This window comes from Ambystoma mexicanum, chromosome 9 (assembly GCF_040938575.1).
Source record: "Ambystoma mexicanum isolate Mex_15411 chromosome 9, UKY_AmexF1_1, whole genome shotgun sequence".
Classification (NCBI taxonomy): Eukaryota; Metazoa; Chordata; class Amphibia; order Caudata; family Ambystomatidae; genus Ambystoma; species Ambystoma mexicanum.
This window is the reverse complement of record NC_090931.1, coordinates 457,945,124-457,962,377: the sequence shown is the minus strand read 5'-3', so window position 1 is coordinate 457,962,377 and position 17,254 is coordinate 457,945,124. Positions and strand designations below refer to the sequence as shown.

General features: G+C 43.8%; 1 protein-coding gene across 4 annotated transcripts in view; it reads left to right on the top strand.

Moving 5' to 3' along the window:
- The window catches only part of CUX1 (cut like homeobox 1), a 2,307,153-nt gene that overhangs the window by 1,029,085 nt on the left and 1,260,814 nt on the right, over nucleotides 1-17,254 (top strand). For 3 of the 4 annotated variants that reach the window (XM_069614986.1, XM_069614987.1, XM_069614988.1), the window contains exons 14-15: nucleotides 15,140-15,236; nucleotides 16,093-16,764. In XM_069614986.1, coding sequence (XP_069471087.1) covers nucleotides 15,140-15,236; nucleotides 16,093-16,764 — 769 coding nt within the window. The remainder of the gene's footprint in view (nucleotides 1-15,139; nucleotides 15,237-16,092; nucleotides 16,765-17,254) is intronic. The other variant, XM_069614989.1, reaches the window with a different exon arrangement.

Below are 17,254 nucleotides of genomic sequence, written 5' to 3'. Positions count from 1 at the left end.
TGAATCTCTTGAGGTGAGAGGGTTTCCCAGGCTTCTGGCCTCTGGGAACAGCAGGTGGCTAATTTTTGATTCAAATGCAGCCTTTGAAGTCAGCTGAGTCAAATGCCTTTGTCAGCAACTGCACTCAGTTCTCCTGTCAGAGTTTAGACCGCTAGCGCCGCCTTGAGGATTTTGTTGGTACCGCATCCATTTTTGGGATCTTTCTTGGATTAATGCATTCCAAACGGGAATGGTTCTTACATGGTAGTAAATAATCCTTGCTTAACATTGTTTTGATGGGGCTCCTTACAGTAAAATGGTTATGTGGAACCCCACAAAAGGGTTGAATCTTTAAAGTGGTCCGATGAGCCACGATTTCAGCAACTTTTTGACATTAGTAACAGTGGATTTTGTTAACAAAGATCTTTCTTTACACTGGTGGGTGGCAAGTTAGGTAACCATTTTGGTGTGCGCACAAACTGCGTGGTTCTCCTGGATTCTGGCGCACATGTGGGCTTTTTGGCCATCTTGGATTTTCTAAGGCCACAGCACCAAATGTTGTAGCATGATAGCTCAAACGTGGGTCAGGACACCCAACACGACCGGGCAATCGAAAACAAACCAAGGGCGCTACTCCAAAACCTACAGGCGTCTAAGTTCGGGAGCCTGACGCTTCGACGATTTCCAAGGCCTCAGTAGGCCCGAAAACTACGGCTAGGCCTCTACCCAGAAAAACCGACCGCTAGGCCTCCTAGTGCGCGGATGGTATTTCTACTGCCGCCAAATCAGAGCCTTTGTCTCAAGACGATTCGGCGACTATCCACAGTAGCAGCGGAAGAATCGCAGCGGCGGTGGGCCTTACTCCGGTTCCGCCTAAGGTTATGGGCCAAGCCGCGGAAAAGATTTCGGTGGATTGGATCCCCGATTCCGATGAGACTTACATAGATTGTCAAGAGCCTCTCTCCGACACCCTCAGAGGTTCCTTTCGATGCCACAGTGCGGAGAACGTTGTTTCTCCTCGCATAGGCCCGTTTGGGTCCTCTAAGTGGACTGCAGAAAAATGTGAGGGTTGTATGGATCTGCTGGAGCAGATTATCAGTTCTTCTGATCATCCTCCCCCGAAAAGGGCTCGGGTAGACCCTGACCCTGAAATTCAGTTCATATTTTCCAACAAGAAGACGTGGTCCATATGGACACATATAGAGACATCTATAATGAAGAAGCTTCTTTTCTCAAGCTATGAGGAAGATCAACAGGATACGACGGACAACCGGGTGGAAACACAGCAGGGAGGTCTAAACCCTTGGACACAGCAAGATCAGGACACTGATATTTTGTGCCTAGACTCTCCTCCATCCACCCCGGCTCGCCAGGCCTCCCCTGTGGATGACCAAATGGCTTTCAACTCCATGTTGAAGAAAGCAGCTGAATACTTCAAAATTGACACTCAAGAGGCGGTACCCGAGCAGGATTTTGTGGAGGATATTATTAAGGAAAAACCTCTGGCGAGTCAATCCATCCCCCTCCTTAACTCTGTTAAGAGACGGGTAGCTCCCTCATTGGTTTCACCTGCTCAGACACGTGCAGTGAACCAGAGAGTCAAAAAATTATTACAGCCTTCCTCCGACCCTCTGTATATCAAAGGGCACGCCATCCCAGACTCACTGGTAGTGACTACCACTTGAAAGAGGGCAGGGGGTACCCCTTGCCACGGGAGAATCACCACCGGACAAGGAGTCTAAAAGGTTGTATGCCCTGGGCAAACGTGTCACATCAGCAGCTGCATACACCATTCGGGTTGCTAATAATACTACGCTATTAGCAAGCTATGCTGATGCCCAATGGAACTTGCTTTAGGAAGGCCTCCAGGAGGTTCCTGAACCCGCCAGGACAAAGCTTCTCGCCATTGTTTCAGAGGGAAGACTTGTTAAACAGAATGTGGTGAAGAACACCCTGGCCACTGCAGAAACAGCAGGCAGGTCTCTTGCACAATAGACTCTTCTGAAAAAAACATGCATGGCTGCGTACATCGGGATTTAGACCTGAGACTCGGGCCTCCCTCATTAATAAACCCATTGAGAGACTAACCTCTTCGGGAAGCAGTGGATGAAGCTTTGGAGACAGCCAAGAAGGAGCATGAGACTATAAGGTCCTTGCACCAAATTACACAGAAACCGTCCTCCTAGAGGGGTAATAATTCTCGGCTGTCCTTTCGAGGGCAAGCCCGTGCTGGTCAAAACTACTACGGCACGGGTAACTTCAACACAAATCAAACATCTGGAAGCCCCACTTACTACCCCTCAAGGGGTCAGAAACGCGGCAAAGGTAGAGACAGAGGCCCCAATCCTAGAGGAGCCACAGCCTCAGGTCAGAAATGACCACCAAGTCCAGGTCCCCTCTCTTGTCTCCCCGGTCGGGGGGCAATTAACATCTTTCCTCAAGGCATGGGAGGGTATAACTTCCGACCAGTGGGTCTTAAAGGCGGTCGCTCACGGTTATTGCGTGGAATTCACCCGACCTCCACAGTTCAGACCACCGCGCTCACGGCGCCTTTCACCGGACCATCTGGAGATCATGATCCAAGAGGTGGAAGCACTGCTTGGAAAGGACGCCATAGAAGCCGTCCCTATTCTTCAGGTAAACAAGGGTATTTATTCAGTGTACTTCCTTGTACCCAAAAAGGATCTCAACATGCGTCCTGTTCTAGATCTGCGCCCAGCGAACAAGTTTATAAAACCCAAGAGGTTTTGCATGGTAACACTGCAGGAAGTGATCCCATTGCTGAAACAAGGGGACTTCAAGGCAACATTGGACATGAAAGGTGCATACTTTCATATTTCAATGTTGCCAGCGCACAGAAAATACCTAAGGTTCATGATCCAAGACAAACGCTACCTATTCAAGTTACTCCCCTTTGGCATCGCCTCAGCGCCAAGGGTGTTTACCAAAGTCCTGGCAGTGGCAGCAGCACACTATCAGTCCCAGTTTACCCTTACCTCGATGACTGGCTCATTATGGGGGACTCGTTCGACGCTTGTTTTTCAAACACCCAAAAAACAGTAGATCTCCATCTCAATCAACGAAAAGAAATCCAGCTTAGTCCCCAGCCAAGTAAAACAATTTCTGGGAGCATTAATTCGGACGGAAGACAGTCTTGTCTTCCCCTCCAGCGAGAGGGTTCAGAACATGCTCTCCGATTCCTCTATATGTAGCCAGTCGGGAAGTGACGGTACGCAAGGCCATGCGTTAGCTAGGGATGGTGGCATCATGTATAACTTGGTATCCCACGCGCGGCTGCGCATGCGTCCCATGCAAGGGTGGCTCAACAGCCAGTGGTGTCAGGCCAGCGGACAATGGGAAGATCTGTTAGTTGTCTCGCCAGCCCTCGTTCTCTCTCTGCAGTGGTGGTCAAGAGAAAACCTCTTGAAGGGGAAGACCTTCATCACCCCTGCAGTGAAAGTCACTCTCACGACAGACGCATCTCTCACAGGCTGGGGGCCTCACCTGCTTCAGCAGACAGCACACGAGTGTGGTCCCCTCAAGTATCGTCCAACCATATAAACTTACTGGAGCTATTAGTCGTGTTCAAAGCATTGAAAGTCTTTCAGGTGCAACTGCAAGGGAAGACAGTGCTGATCCTAACCGACAGTACCACAGCAATGTATTACCTGAACAAACAGGGGGCCACTCGCTCTCCAGGGCTATCCAAGCTGTCCTAAAACATTTGGATATGGGCTCTCAAACACAAGATGTTTTTGTTGCCCCAACGTGTTCCAGGGGAACTCAATCTTCTGGCAGATGTACTCGGCAGAGATTTTCCTTTGCCAGAAGAATATGAATGGTGACTGCATGAAGATATTGTGTCCAACGTCTTCGCAGAATGGGGTTTCCCAGAGATTGACCTGTTCGCTACTCAGGAGAACGCCCAATGCCAAGACTATGCCTCCAGGTACCACCAGAACCGATCCAAGGGGAACGGTCTCTGGATAATGTGGTTGGGGAAATTTGTCTACGCTTTTCCCCCCCTCACTCCCCTTAACAGGTTAGTGCACAAGATGCACCAGGAACCAGTTAGCATGATACTGGTGGCCCCATGTGGGCCCGCCAACCCTGGTTCGCTCACCTGATGGAAATGTCCCTCTCCCCACCAGTCAAGTTGCCCTGCCGGTACAACATGTTGTCTCAGGACAGGGGGGAGACACTACACCCATGCCCACAAACTTTGAATTTAGCAGCCTGGCTCCTGAGATCATAGTCTGGACACCTGCAACTCCCTCAGAGGTGCACGGACATACTCAGGGAAGCGAGGAAACCTAATGCACGTTATTGCTATGCCAACAAATGGAAACTTTTTGTCATCTGGTGCAATTCCAAGGGCGTCAATCCCATCGATTACTCACCCTCACACATTGTGTTGTATCTAACCCACCTGTTGGACTCTGGGTTAGTCTTCAATTCCCTAAAGGTTCATCTGGCTGCTCTGTCAGCCTACACCACATCACAACAAAAGGTATCGTGGTGGAAAATACCAGTGATTAAAGCCTTTATGGAAGGGGTTAAGAGGATTTATCCTCCCATCTCTCACCCAGCCCCTGGATGGGATCTGAATGTGGTCTTGACCAGGCTCATGGGAGCTCCCATCGAGCCTATGCATAAAGAAAGTCTGAAAGACCTGACTTATAAGACGGCCTTTCTAGTGGCTATCACTTCTATCAGAAGGGTTAGCGAACTACATGCTCTTTCTGTTTTAGATCCCTTTGTTACAGTCCACAAAGATAAGGTAGTTCTGTGCACACATCCCAGGTTTGCGCCTAAATTCATCTCGAAGTTCCATGTGAACCAGTCAATCGAACTACCCACTTTCTTCCAGAACCCTACTAACATGGCCGAAAGAAGCCTTCACACACTAGACGTGCGCAGCGCAGTCCTGTTTTACCTGGAAAGAACTAAACCACTAAGGAAGACTAAACAATTCTTAGTTTCAGTGGCAGCTGGTAGCTGATTTAGAGACAGGATCCCCTTCTCTATTTTAAGGTGGGTTGTCAAATGCATCACACTATGTTACACTCTTGCTAAGAGAGAAATGCCCTTCAAGCCTAGAGCACACTCTACTCGAGGCACTGGGGCATCCATAGCATTCATTGCAAATGTTCCTCTTGAGCCCATTTGGAAAGCGGCAACCTGGAGTTCTGTACTCAACTTTACAAAACACTATTGCCTAGACACTCATTCTAGGTCTGATTCTCAGGTGGGACAAGCAGTACTAAGACATCTTTTCTCTACTGTTCCTTCTCACAACCCACCTCCAACTCCGGGTACTGCTTGCTAGTCCATGCACAGCATGTGATTCTAAGCAGATTAACAAGAATCTGAAGACCTGCATTACGTACCGTAATAGCATTTCTGATGATTGTATCTGCTTAGATTCACATGCGCCCTCCCTATCCCCCCCCCCTGCTCGGGGTGGAAGGAACACAGACAACTTTCTACTTTCTCTCTTTACGTACTCACTCACTATAGCCTTGGGCTCCCTCATGGCAGAAGTAGTACAATCGGAGGGACCTCAGCGCGTGAGGGGTTTTCGGTACTACAGACGTCACGATAGGGATAGTGTTATAGACACGCCTATGCCGACGTCCCCTTTCGGTCCCCGAAAGACAAGATGCAATACTCTGCGGTTACCTCTGGATGTTGGACCATATGCACAGCATGTGAATCTAAGCAGATAGAATCATCAGAAATGCTATTACGGTGAGTAATGCATGTCTTATACCAGCAAGGAAGTGGCTTTGAGCCTTACAGTCACTGTACAGACTCTAATAGAGTTAATTGGGAATAGCTCAACCTCTAAAGCAGCAGAGCCAAATGCCCTCACTTACCAGGTGTTGAAAAATAACCCCCTCCCCCTCCTTATGGACAAAACTTCTGAGTAGGCTGTTTAGGGAGATCTTGATGAGTCAGGAATTCCCTCCCTCTTGGAAGACAACTCTAGTAATACCACTGTTCAAGGGGCGGGGCGATCGGTTAGCAGCAGCAAACTATTGCCCGATCGCTCTCCTTGATATAGAAAGTAAATTATCTATGAGAGTATTGCTGGGGGAAATGGAATGTTGGGTAAAGAATGCGAAGGCCCTGTAGAAATGTCAAACGATTTTCAGGAGAGGTCTCTCTACAGCTATCAATGGAGAAGTAATACATCTTTTGAGTGAAAACACTGGGTAGAGGGGAGAACAACAGATCTTTGGAGCGTGGATGGATTTCTCCAGGGCCTTTGACCAAGTCGACAGTAGTAGGCTTTGGGCATAGATAAGAGCAAGAGGTATTTCAGAGGGGATCTTGGGAATGTTAATGGAACTCCATAAAGATACAATGGTAAGAATACGCCTAGATGAAGGACACCTGTCTGAGCCAGTGGTGGTAGAAAGGGGGGTTTGGCAGGGATGTCTGGGAACACCCCTCTTTTTTTATCTATACTTAGCAGACATGGGAGAGTTCTTTGAGACCTCGGCATTAGCGAGTCCAATGTTAAATGAAGTGAAGATCCATTGGCTCGCTTATGCTGACGATGTAGTATTGTTGGACAAGACTGCAACAGGGCTACAGCGCCTCCTGAACAAACTGCACATTTACGTAAAGGAGAATGGCTTGGCTTTAAATCCCAACAAGTCCAGGATAATGGTCTTTAAGCACAAGAATAAAAAAAATCACCTTTCCCCAGTGGGAGATTGAAGATCAACGTATCGAAAGGGTGGAGGAGCGGACCTATTCGGGTTTTAAAATGTATGCTTCTCCGGCAGTTTGGAAAGTGGAGCAGGATGTTTGTATGAAAATCGCACAACTGATCCACCAGATAAAAAAGTTCTGGTCAAGGTTTTGTACATTTTCTATTATACCATTAAATATTACCAAGCTGAAGTAATTCCAATTCTTTTCTATGGGTTGGAGGCAAAGCCCCTCCTTTGGTATGGTAATTGGGAAAGATGGGAGGGACTCATCTAAAAGAATGTTCTTGGATTGCCAATGTGCCTTCCGATTTAAAGTATTAGATTTGAATTGGGATTGAGATCGCTAAAGGCTAAGGCAGGTTTGAAGTTAATCTCCCTGTTTTGACTCATAATTACGGCTCAAAAAGAGACATATGCAGATGTAAAGGCTCATTTAGATAACAAATCTAAATTGCTAACAAATATGTGAAACGGGGCAAAGGAAGAGCTGGATAAGGTACATTTAGACATGCAAACTTTGATCCAGAATCCGGGGAAGGTAAAAATATCCTGGGATGAAATGGACTGGATAACTACGGTAGAGGAAGTGCGCTCCACGGTAAATCCAATTCATTCTTGAAGGTTGACAAAAAATGGGGCTATATGGCAAAGTATTTGGTGAAATTCCCCTATTGGAGGACCAGGAATTCTTTTGGGAGAATACGACTAAATGTAGTACACACAGGTCCTCTCTAGAAGGGGGATGGGAGAGTACGCCATTATATTCTGTAATGTATGTAAAACACCGGAAGAGCAATCTCTCAGACATCTCCTTATGGATTGTGAGGGAACTTGGGAGGAAAGATGTAACCACTTTGAAAGATTTGGATTGGTTTTTCAGCACTTTATCCCAGAAATGTTCTGGGAAAAGTTGATTTCTGGGCACTTTGAGGGACTGACAATAGCAGTAGTTCAGGTGCTAGAAAGATGTAAAATAGTATTTTAAATTGGTAAGTCAGTCTATAGGGCGTTATGGCTAATTTTGGTTAGGACTGAATTGAGATAATGAATTTTATAGATTTTATTTGGTATGATTTATTGTGATTGTGGTAAAGTTTTAAGGAATTGTAATACTATTATGAAGTGCTAAAGTGTGAAAATGGTTTTATAAAAGGTTTGAAACCAAATACAATTATAAAAATTAAAAAAAGGAATTCGGAGGAGATCTTCTTGTCCTCCAATCCGGTGGTTAAGACATCTGACGGGTCTCATTAGGCTCTACTCGCCCATCAAGAAGCCACGGAAATAGCAGATACCTTATCCATTAACAACCTCGACCTACTAGCAATCACTGAATCGTGGTTGCACGAATGCGCAGGCCCAGCACTCTCAATAGCCATCCCTGAAAACTATCAAATAATCAGAATGGACTGACCCAATAACAAAGGAGGCGGTCTGGCCATCATAGCAAAAACCAATCTTGAGCTAAGACCACTCACTCAAACACCTCTCAAATCTTGCGAGCTCCTCACAGCCAAACTACCCATCTCCAACTGCCGCACCTTAACTATCTACCTAATATACAGGCCACCTGGCCCCATTAGCTCATTCAAGGCTGACCTATCCAGCCTCTTAGCTAACAATACAAAAGACACCTCTCAAATACTATTATTAGATGACCTGAATCTTGGTTGAACGACCCTGATGACAAACCAGCACAAGCCATAGCCAACATGCTAGCTGAACACGGTCTAATCCAAAAAAAAGTGCTTACCCCTACCGTTAATAAAGGTAGGACCTTGGACTGGGTCGCCACCTTGAACGGCGATACTACCATCACCAAAATCACTCCCCAACACTGAACAGACCACTACCTCATTGACTTCACACTATCACTCAATAAAGAAGTCAGCAAAGAAAAGATCATGCCACCACCACTGCCCACTAGAGCAAAAAAAAATATAACTCCTGTCAACCTACTACCACTTCTACTGCCAACCCTCGATGCTCTCCCCGACAACTTAAACCCAAAGTGCCTAGTAGAAAGCTACAACAATGCCATGAAGAAAAGACTGGACATCATTGCCCCTCTAAAAATGCACAAAAGCAAACAACAAGCTCACCTGAACACCTGGTTCACCCCCCATCTGAAAGAACTTAGAATGCACAAAAGAAAACTAGAAATCCAATGGCGCAACTCCCCCACAGAAAAGAACAAACTACAACTTAAACTCTTGGCAAATAATTACAAAAAAGAAATCCTACTCACAAAAAAGAACCTATTCAATGAAAGAATCAAAAAAATCCATCTCCAATACCAGAGAACTATTTGCCATACTAAGGGAACTAGAATCCCCCCATAACCGCACCAGACAACATAACCAAAGACAAAGAATGGTGTACCAGCGTCAAAAACGCTCTAACCAATAAAATCAAAACTCTCTAAACCAAAATCACACTGAAAAAAGACTCCATAACCACCAACAAATCATCTCCTACCAATCATACCAAAACTACCACTCCTCCTGACCAGAACCTCTTCAGATTCGCTAAAATCTCCATCCCAGAAACAGAAAGTCATTGCCTCACTTAAACCATCCAATTGCAAATGTGACAACGGCGCCCCTCTCCACCCAGATAATCAAGGATGCTGCCAGGGAATTGGCTCCCTTTATAACCAAACTGATCAATGCATCTTTCTCCTCCAACACCATACCAAGCAATCTCAAAGAATCGTGGGTTCTGCCTCTACTCAAGAAGCAAACCCTAGACCCCGCAATCCCCACCAATTACAGACCCATCACCAAGGTACCTTTCTTATTAAAGATAATAGACAGAGTAGCATACCGCATACCTGCAAATCCAGCAATATCTAGAAACTCACAAACTACTAGGCACCCGACAATCGGGTTTCAGACCGCAACACGGAACTGAGACAGCCTTAATCGACCTTAAAACCCAAATCAATGAGATTAATGACAAAGGAAAGACCGCCATGCTACTCCTTCTCGACCTATCGGCGGCTTTTAACGTGGTAGATCACACAGTCCTGTGCGAACACCTGGCCTCGGCTGCCCACGTCTCGAACAATGCCATAGCCTGGATCCAATCATTCCTGGACAATCGAACTATGAGAGTCTTCTCCTCACTAGCTCTGCAGACCCCATCAAAATAGCATGCAGTGTACCCTAGGGCTCCTGCGTCTCCACCCTCTACAACATCTTTACCAAGCCCCTATTTCACAAGTTGGACAGACTGGGTGTCACATACACCAACTATGCAGATGACACCCAGATCCTCATACCCCTTTCGGGCAACTTTGATGATAAAACCGAAATCCTGCTCCTCTGCTCCAGCGGCAATCTAAAAAAACATAGCTCCAACTACGAGGCATTCAACATCGATGGCAACACCATCACAGTTGCCAAAACAGTGAAAACTCTAGGGTTTACCTCGACTCAGACTTGTCACTAAAAAAAACAAGTAAACTCGCTAGCATCCTATACCGCCTACACATGCAAGTTAATCAGGGCAAGCAGAGCATTCCTCTCCCAAGCTAGCTGCATCATCATCGCCAATGCCCTAATACTATCCAGACTTGACTACTGTAACGCCATGTACCTGGGAGCCAACAAATACATAACCGACAAACTCCAAACACTACAAAACAACGCACTCAGAACAGCCCTTAACCTACCCTCCAAGGAACACATCTCCAGCAAAAGAAGAGAACACAAATGGCTCAAAATCTATGACCGCATCTCACTCAAAACAGCATCACTCACCTTCAAATGTCTAAACAATGCAGCACCCCCATATCTCGCAGCCAGAATTGCAAAAAGATCCTCCACCCTCCCCACCAGAATGATTAACTCTCATTGCCTTCAGGTACCCAAATTCAGAAATAAGAAATCTGGCGGCAGTAGCTTCCCGGTCATAGCTGCTCAACATTGGACCGCCCTGCCACTCAACATCAGAACAGACTAATCCTATTATAGCTTTAGGCGAAACACTCTCTCCTGGTTACGATCCAACGACTCCCCCGACTGAATCATGCCAACCTGACTATATATACATACATATGGCTGTGTGTATATATGTAAATATGTCCTCTCACCATATTCTACAAAATGTAATGCTGTGCTTTATACTCACCTGTGCCTTATCCTGCAACCAAGTTTTTATGTAATCTTAACTTTCCTTTTCTCTTTTGCGCGTTGTTATCTATGGGTTCTGCGCGCTATACTAAATGAATAAACAAACAAGCAATGTTGTTAGGCAACTTTAATGTAGCCGACGCGTCAAAGGGGACAGAGGTGTGGTGCCAGTGGGCGGAGTTAAGATAGCTCATGCTGGTTAAAACGGTTCAGTTCCTGTCTCTAGCGAGGGACGCTGCTACAGTATGGAGGAAAGGAGACTATGAACTAGGACCAAGTCAGTCACTACGGCGAGTAACTTGTAATTATTCACACACAATTAATTCCTGTGGGATATCGTTCATTTACACCAATGACATCTATTATTTTTCAATCATCTAAATAACATTTTTAGGCATCTTAAATCCCCTTCGATAAATGAGCGATATATTTAATGTATTCAAGAAATATTATTTACTACATATGGATTATTTCTTCACTTGAATTCTCTAGTTGATTTCACTCACATTTTTAGTACCAATAAATAGTTTTATGGGAACTGAATATTTAGAAAATTCCATTATCTCGCACCTTATTTTATACTTTCACAAAGTGTACAAGAAGGCAAAAGTGATTCTGACCTGTAAGTATAAAAATAAATGTGAAAGGCACAGAACTCCAAGACTACAATCCCATGGTAAAAGAATATATTGTTTTGTGAGACAGCAATACATCGACTATTTTGCATACAAAATCAATCGGTATCAGACACCAAATTAAAAACAGACTGAAGCTTGCTGGAATTTTGACTCTAGCTATTCTATGTGAAAACAGTCGGCCTGTAGTCTTCCATACCCGTGGGCCATCCATACGTGCACTCAGTTCACATCAATCTTGTGTACCTGTATTGAACATAATTGATAGAGTAACAGACTACTCTCAAAAGATAACCATCTTGTGTGTAAACAATCATTTTTCTTAATGGAGTTAAACATGCCACTCATCTTTTAATGCAAAGCGAATTGCCTAACCGGTTAAATACAATTAATGATGAAGACCAAATTCTTGGATTTCCATTCACAAATAATCTGTGATCACAATGGCATTTTTAATTTAAGGTCAAAATAAGAACCATTAATTGGGGCCTTGAATACAGGCAGTGCAGGCAGCAAGCAAGCGGTACCAAAGCTGGTAAAATGATGCTTCGGCAGTCATAGGTCTTAAAACACATTCTGGTGGACTAATGCGGAAGAGATGGGAGTCCCAAACACAATGTAAGCTGCTTGAGTGACTAGCAAGTGTTACTCAAATAAGCACCGGAGTCCCAAAGTCGCGGAGGATAGGTTGAGCACAGGAAGGTTAGTTGAGGGAAAACGTACTTGTCTTGGAGGCAAGACAATGCAGATCAGCACAGGTTTGAATCCCAGTCCTGCGTTCAGAGACTGCTTTCTGGTATTGAGCGCATTATAAAATATTAAAGGTACGAGAACCAACGGTGCCTTTGTGAGGCCTGAAGCACGCAGTTTCCAGCAGTACTTTGCTGTCAGATTGTAGAGTGCAGGAGAAAATCCTTTGTTTTCCTAAGGTAAGTCCTCCTTCTTTCAACTTCCTTTGGAGTGAGCACAAGCATTTGACACCATAGAGCAGATACTATTTCTTCGCGGCATGATGCACATCCAGCCTCCAATCAAGCACACTGCAATGTTTAGCTTTTTGGAGTCTACCTAATAACAAGTGGTTGCTATATTCAAATTTTCCCCGGCACCGTCCCCCTCACTAAACACCTAGGTATGAAGCCCAGACACCCATTCATGCATCCATTCACCCACCTAGGCAGACATGTCACTGTGGTTCTGAGCTACCAATCTGGAGTCTCAGGAATGCTATGGACATATATGGCATGCTTGCCAGGTGAATCTAAGATGACGTATGCAATTCCATTCTTACCTGGTGAAAACAGTGCTGTGCTGAAGTCTCACTGGACTTCTAAACCTAGCTTGCTACTTTAGTGTCGACCTGCATGGAGCAAATCTTTCCTCTCTGTTCACAAAATGCCTGTTAGTGTGCAGCCTTCTAACGCCTTAAAAATAGCTGCCACCAGCCAGTGAGGTACACAAGGAGCCAAGCCGGATGACCGGCTCAGCGAAGTAATTCGTGCGCACCCTTGTCTTGGAGTCATTGGGACTCGCAGGTACTCATGCACTGAGTTACATTTTCTGTTCGCCCTGAATGAGGCCTCTCTTAGATGAAGGTGCATGGGGGAAATATGTTCACCATAAAAAAAGACATTGTCAGGAGACTCCCTGCGAGATACAAATTAGAACCATCATTAGAACACTTATCCACTCCTTCTCTCTCCTTCTTAGTCTCATTCCTTCTCCTCTGCGCACACTTTATCCCCTCCTTCTCCTTTTCCTCCTTCACTCTCTTGGTAAACCCAGATTGGATGGTGATTTGGCAAGCTATTGGGTTTGCAGCATCCTGTCAGGACCCTCCCCTCACCTATTTTTATGTATAAAACATGATCTTCCACCAATGCTCTACAAATTAAACACAAACAGAATTTTGAAAATTATCTGTGCTTCTTGGAGACATTCTAATATTTTATAATCCAAGAGTTGAGGGATTCATTTGGTCACTACAAATGAATACGCGTCCATTTAAGGCATATTAAGATAATGTTGCACCTTTTAAATATCCAACCTTGCTTCCAGGGTTAATATCTGCATTTTTGATTTATGAAGAGAAGCTTGTTCTTTCAATCCTACAGAGAAGTGACATTTTACAAGATTGCATACTAGCCAACATGCACCATTCCTTTTGGGAGAGGCAAGCGAAGTCTCAATGTTTACTTTGCATTCTGTGACTTGTAGTCCTGGGTTTCTCCATGTTAAATCCAGGACAAAAAGTTCCAGAATGTAAAGAAAAAGTGCATGACTGGACGTCATTGTACTAAATTGAATGGGGAATGTTATGTATGTGAGTGTGAAATCTTTCCCTCCACTTTTCTTTCTCAAAAGCCTTTTGCTACTTCATACTTTAAATTAGTCCTATCTAAGACTGTTTTCTAGTTGTTCTGACTTCAGCCAGGTGACTACAAGTTCCACTGTCTCTTTTCAGAAGATCCATGCACAGTTTTTCTTAACGATTGGGTAGACATAAGGGCACAACCCTCCTTTCTTTCCAAAGTCTTGTCGTATTTTCCGACTCCACCAACTCTATTCAATGTTCTTTTATTGTTATAATGCATACAAAAGTCCCATTGAAGTTTCACGCTTCAATCATCCAACTAGTTTATCGCTTCTGGAACAATTCACTAAGAGTACATTCTAAATTCTTTACATTCCATTTTCCGTAGATTATATAGGAATTATTCTGCATGGCATTAATTGCCCATATGCTCTACTACAGTAGCACTAACATTCAAACCTCATACATATATGAAACAAACTGTTTTACGTGCCATCTGCCACACACTCGTATTAGTATTGAATGTTATCTTAATGCTTGTCAGATTTTCCACATTTGTCATTCACGGAGCAATAAAAGTAACTAACCAATTGTGACTGAATTAATGACATTTTAAGCTCTGCTCAAGGTGTGGTGAATAGCCAAAATAATTAGAAAGTAACAATAAAGATGAAGTGAATCTAAAATTCCTATTACCTCAGAAGGAGCACTAGCATTCCTGCATAAAATGCTCAAGATTTTCAACTTTTCCAAATCCTGTTAGAGATCTTGTCCCATGATGATGGATCGATGAGAAGCATATGACTCTCTAAAGAATACTAATCAAACAGACCACGGATCTGTAGCATTTTACTCCTTTCCTTTCCTTTCAATTCCAGAACTCCATTCTCTAATTTGAAATTGCAAGTGTTAAGATAGAATCCAGAGTATATAAGATTTAAACAGCAATATTATAATTGGCCTTTGCTCAAATATTGCTGTTAATTATGCTTCCTTGTTTCCGTCAGTGAAACTCATAGTACGCTAGCACCAGGTCTTGTACTGATACTGTTTGGTTTGGAAAAACATAAGGGTTATGATTGCCCTATCTGTGATCTACTAATATCCCAAAAGGACAGAATAATTTTCCTGCAATGCAGTCGACAATCCAATGTAATTCAATATTGTCTGGGAGAAGTGGGCCCGTTTCACAATTACAAAAATGTCTGTACTGTGTGAATTGATTTCTTCAAGATATGGCATTTAAAATTGCACGCTAATTTGCACCAAGAAATATTTTGGACATTATCATTCTAGCTAGTTGCTGACTCATATTGTTTAGAATTAACAATTGTACTTTGGCTAATGTAGGATGCGTCTAAACCTCTGGAGGTTTTGTTGTTGGAGAAAAACCGTTCCTTGCAGTCTGAGAATGCAACCCTGCGTATCACCAACAGCGACTTGAGTGGTAGGATTTTTGTTATTTCTGTTTATGCTTTAGGGTAAGGATGTAGTGAACTGAGACTGGCCTGACAGAAAGATTTATGTACAGTAAGAAACCTGAATAATGTTTGATTTCTTGTGTTATAGGTTGGATAATGGAATGTCAGATAGACATTAAACACTGTTGCAATGAAAAATGAGATGATGGGTAGATTTCCAAGCTTTTATACGTATCCGCTATCGGCCTTTCCCACAGTAAGGTGCAGCGTTTGCACAAAATAATGTCTTCTAATCCCATGCATTTATTTGATTGACTAAATTACACTGTATGAGTCATTGAAATGATCCAATACATGAAATGTTGCAAAATCTGTAAAGATTTAATAAGAGGGCGTTTTTGGTTTGTTTCAGATACTGTGCAGATTTGTTTATTTAAAGTTTAGTGTTCCTTGACACCTGTTGTGCTTTTGAAGGAAAACGGGACCTCAAGTGGCTTTCCCGTTTCATGCAGCTGCAGTGTGAAAAACAACTGTAAAACATAAATGTTTACTGTGGGTTCAGACAGGTCTTTTCTTTCTAAAACCTTGAATCAGTTTGTTTTCCGATTGCAATGGCTTTCAGTATTTGAGTTAGCAATTAAATGATTCGAAGTAGATTTCTCCAGGCTGTAACACACTGTACAAGAAAGGTACAAACATTACATGCATGTGGCTTGATTTGGGGGGCCCGTTTGGCTTATTGAAAATTCAATTTAAAAACCTCATTGGCCCTTGTTAAAAAAAAAAGGCACCTTTTCATTTTGTGGGGCAATCTTTGCGTTTTTATCTTGTTTTTTCCCTCTTTAATCCCCCATAATGCATTATGTTTGACCTTTCTTGTAGGGTCAGCCAGGAGAAAAGGGAAAGACCAGCCTGAGTGTCAGCGTCCGGCAACTTTGCCAGTTTCCCCGCCTTCTCAGTTGCTCCGCAATGCAGGGGAGCAGGTTTCCAATACTAATGGTACACATCACTTCTCACCAACTGGTTTAAGTCAAGACTTTTTCAGCTCATCCTTGGCACACAGCACCCCCTTGGCCTCCACAGGAAAATTTGCACTAAACTCTCTTCTTCAGCGTCAACTAATGCAGTCCTTCTATTCCAAGGCAATGCAGGAAGCCGGAAGCACAAGCATTCTTTTTTCACCAGGTCCATACAGCACAAACTCTGTATCTTCACAAAGTCCATTGCAACAGCAAAGTCCTGATGTAAATGGCATGGCCCCATCTCCCAGTCATTCAGAAAGCGCCGGAAGCATCTCTGAAGGGGAGGAGATGGACACTGCAGAAATTGCACGTCAGGTGAAAGAGCAGTTGATCAAGCACAATATTGGGCAACGGATATTTGGACATTATGTTTTGGGACTGTCGCAAGGCTCTGTGAGCGAGATTTTGGCCAGGCCAAAACCATGGAATAAACTAACTGTACGGGGCAAGGAACCATTTCATAAGATGAAGCAGTTTCTTTCTGATGAGCAGAACATCCTGGCACTCCGCAGCATTCAAGGCAGACAGAGAGGTGAGCAGTATTTATTGACCTTTCTAAAGACTGTCTGAATATGATTTTAAGTGAAGCCTAAAACTATGCTATGTTTAACATGTTGATTTATGAAACATTTGTGTTCATGATTATTAAACGTTTGAGGAGTTTAAATGTATGCTCAGTAGAAATTCCGTGAAACATTTCTGCCTTAGTTACTGTTTCTGTGACTTATTACCATGCTACTTAACTTTCTGCATTTTTGTCAATCGATCAACCAATCTCTTTGGGTCCGTCCCTAAAATGTAATACACTTTAAAACCGTTTCGACAGTCGGGAGGGTCCCATGCGATATGTTTACACCGGGTACGAAATAAAGTACCCCCACATGCCTGATATTTTCTTAATTACCCAGACTTTTCAGTCTTTTTTCGATATTCTGCTGGTTTGGATGCTTCTTGGGCCAGTTCGACTTTTGTTCGTCTTTTTAAAAAAAAAAAAATCACTACATACTTTGTTTCCTTGAGAT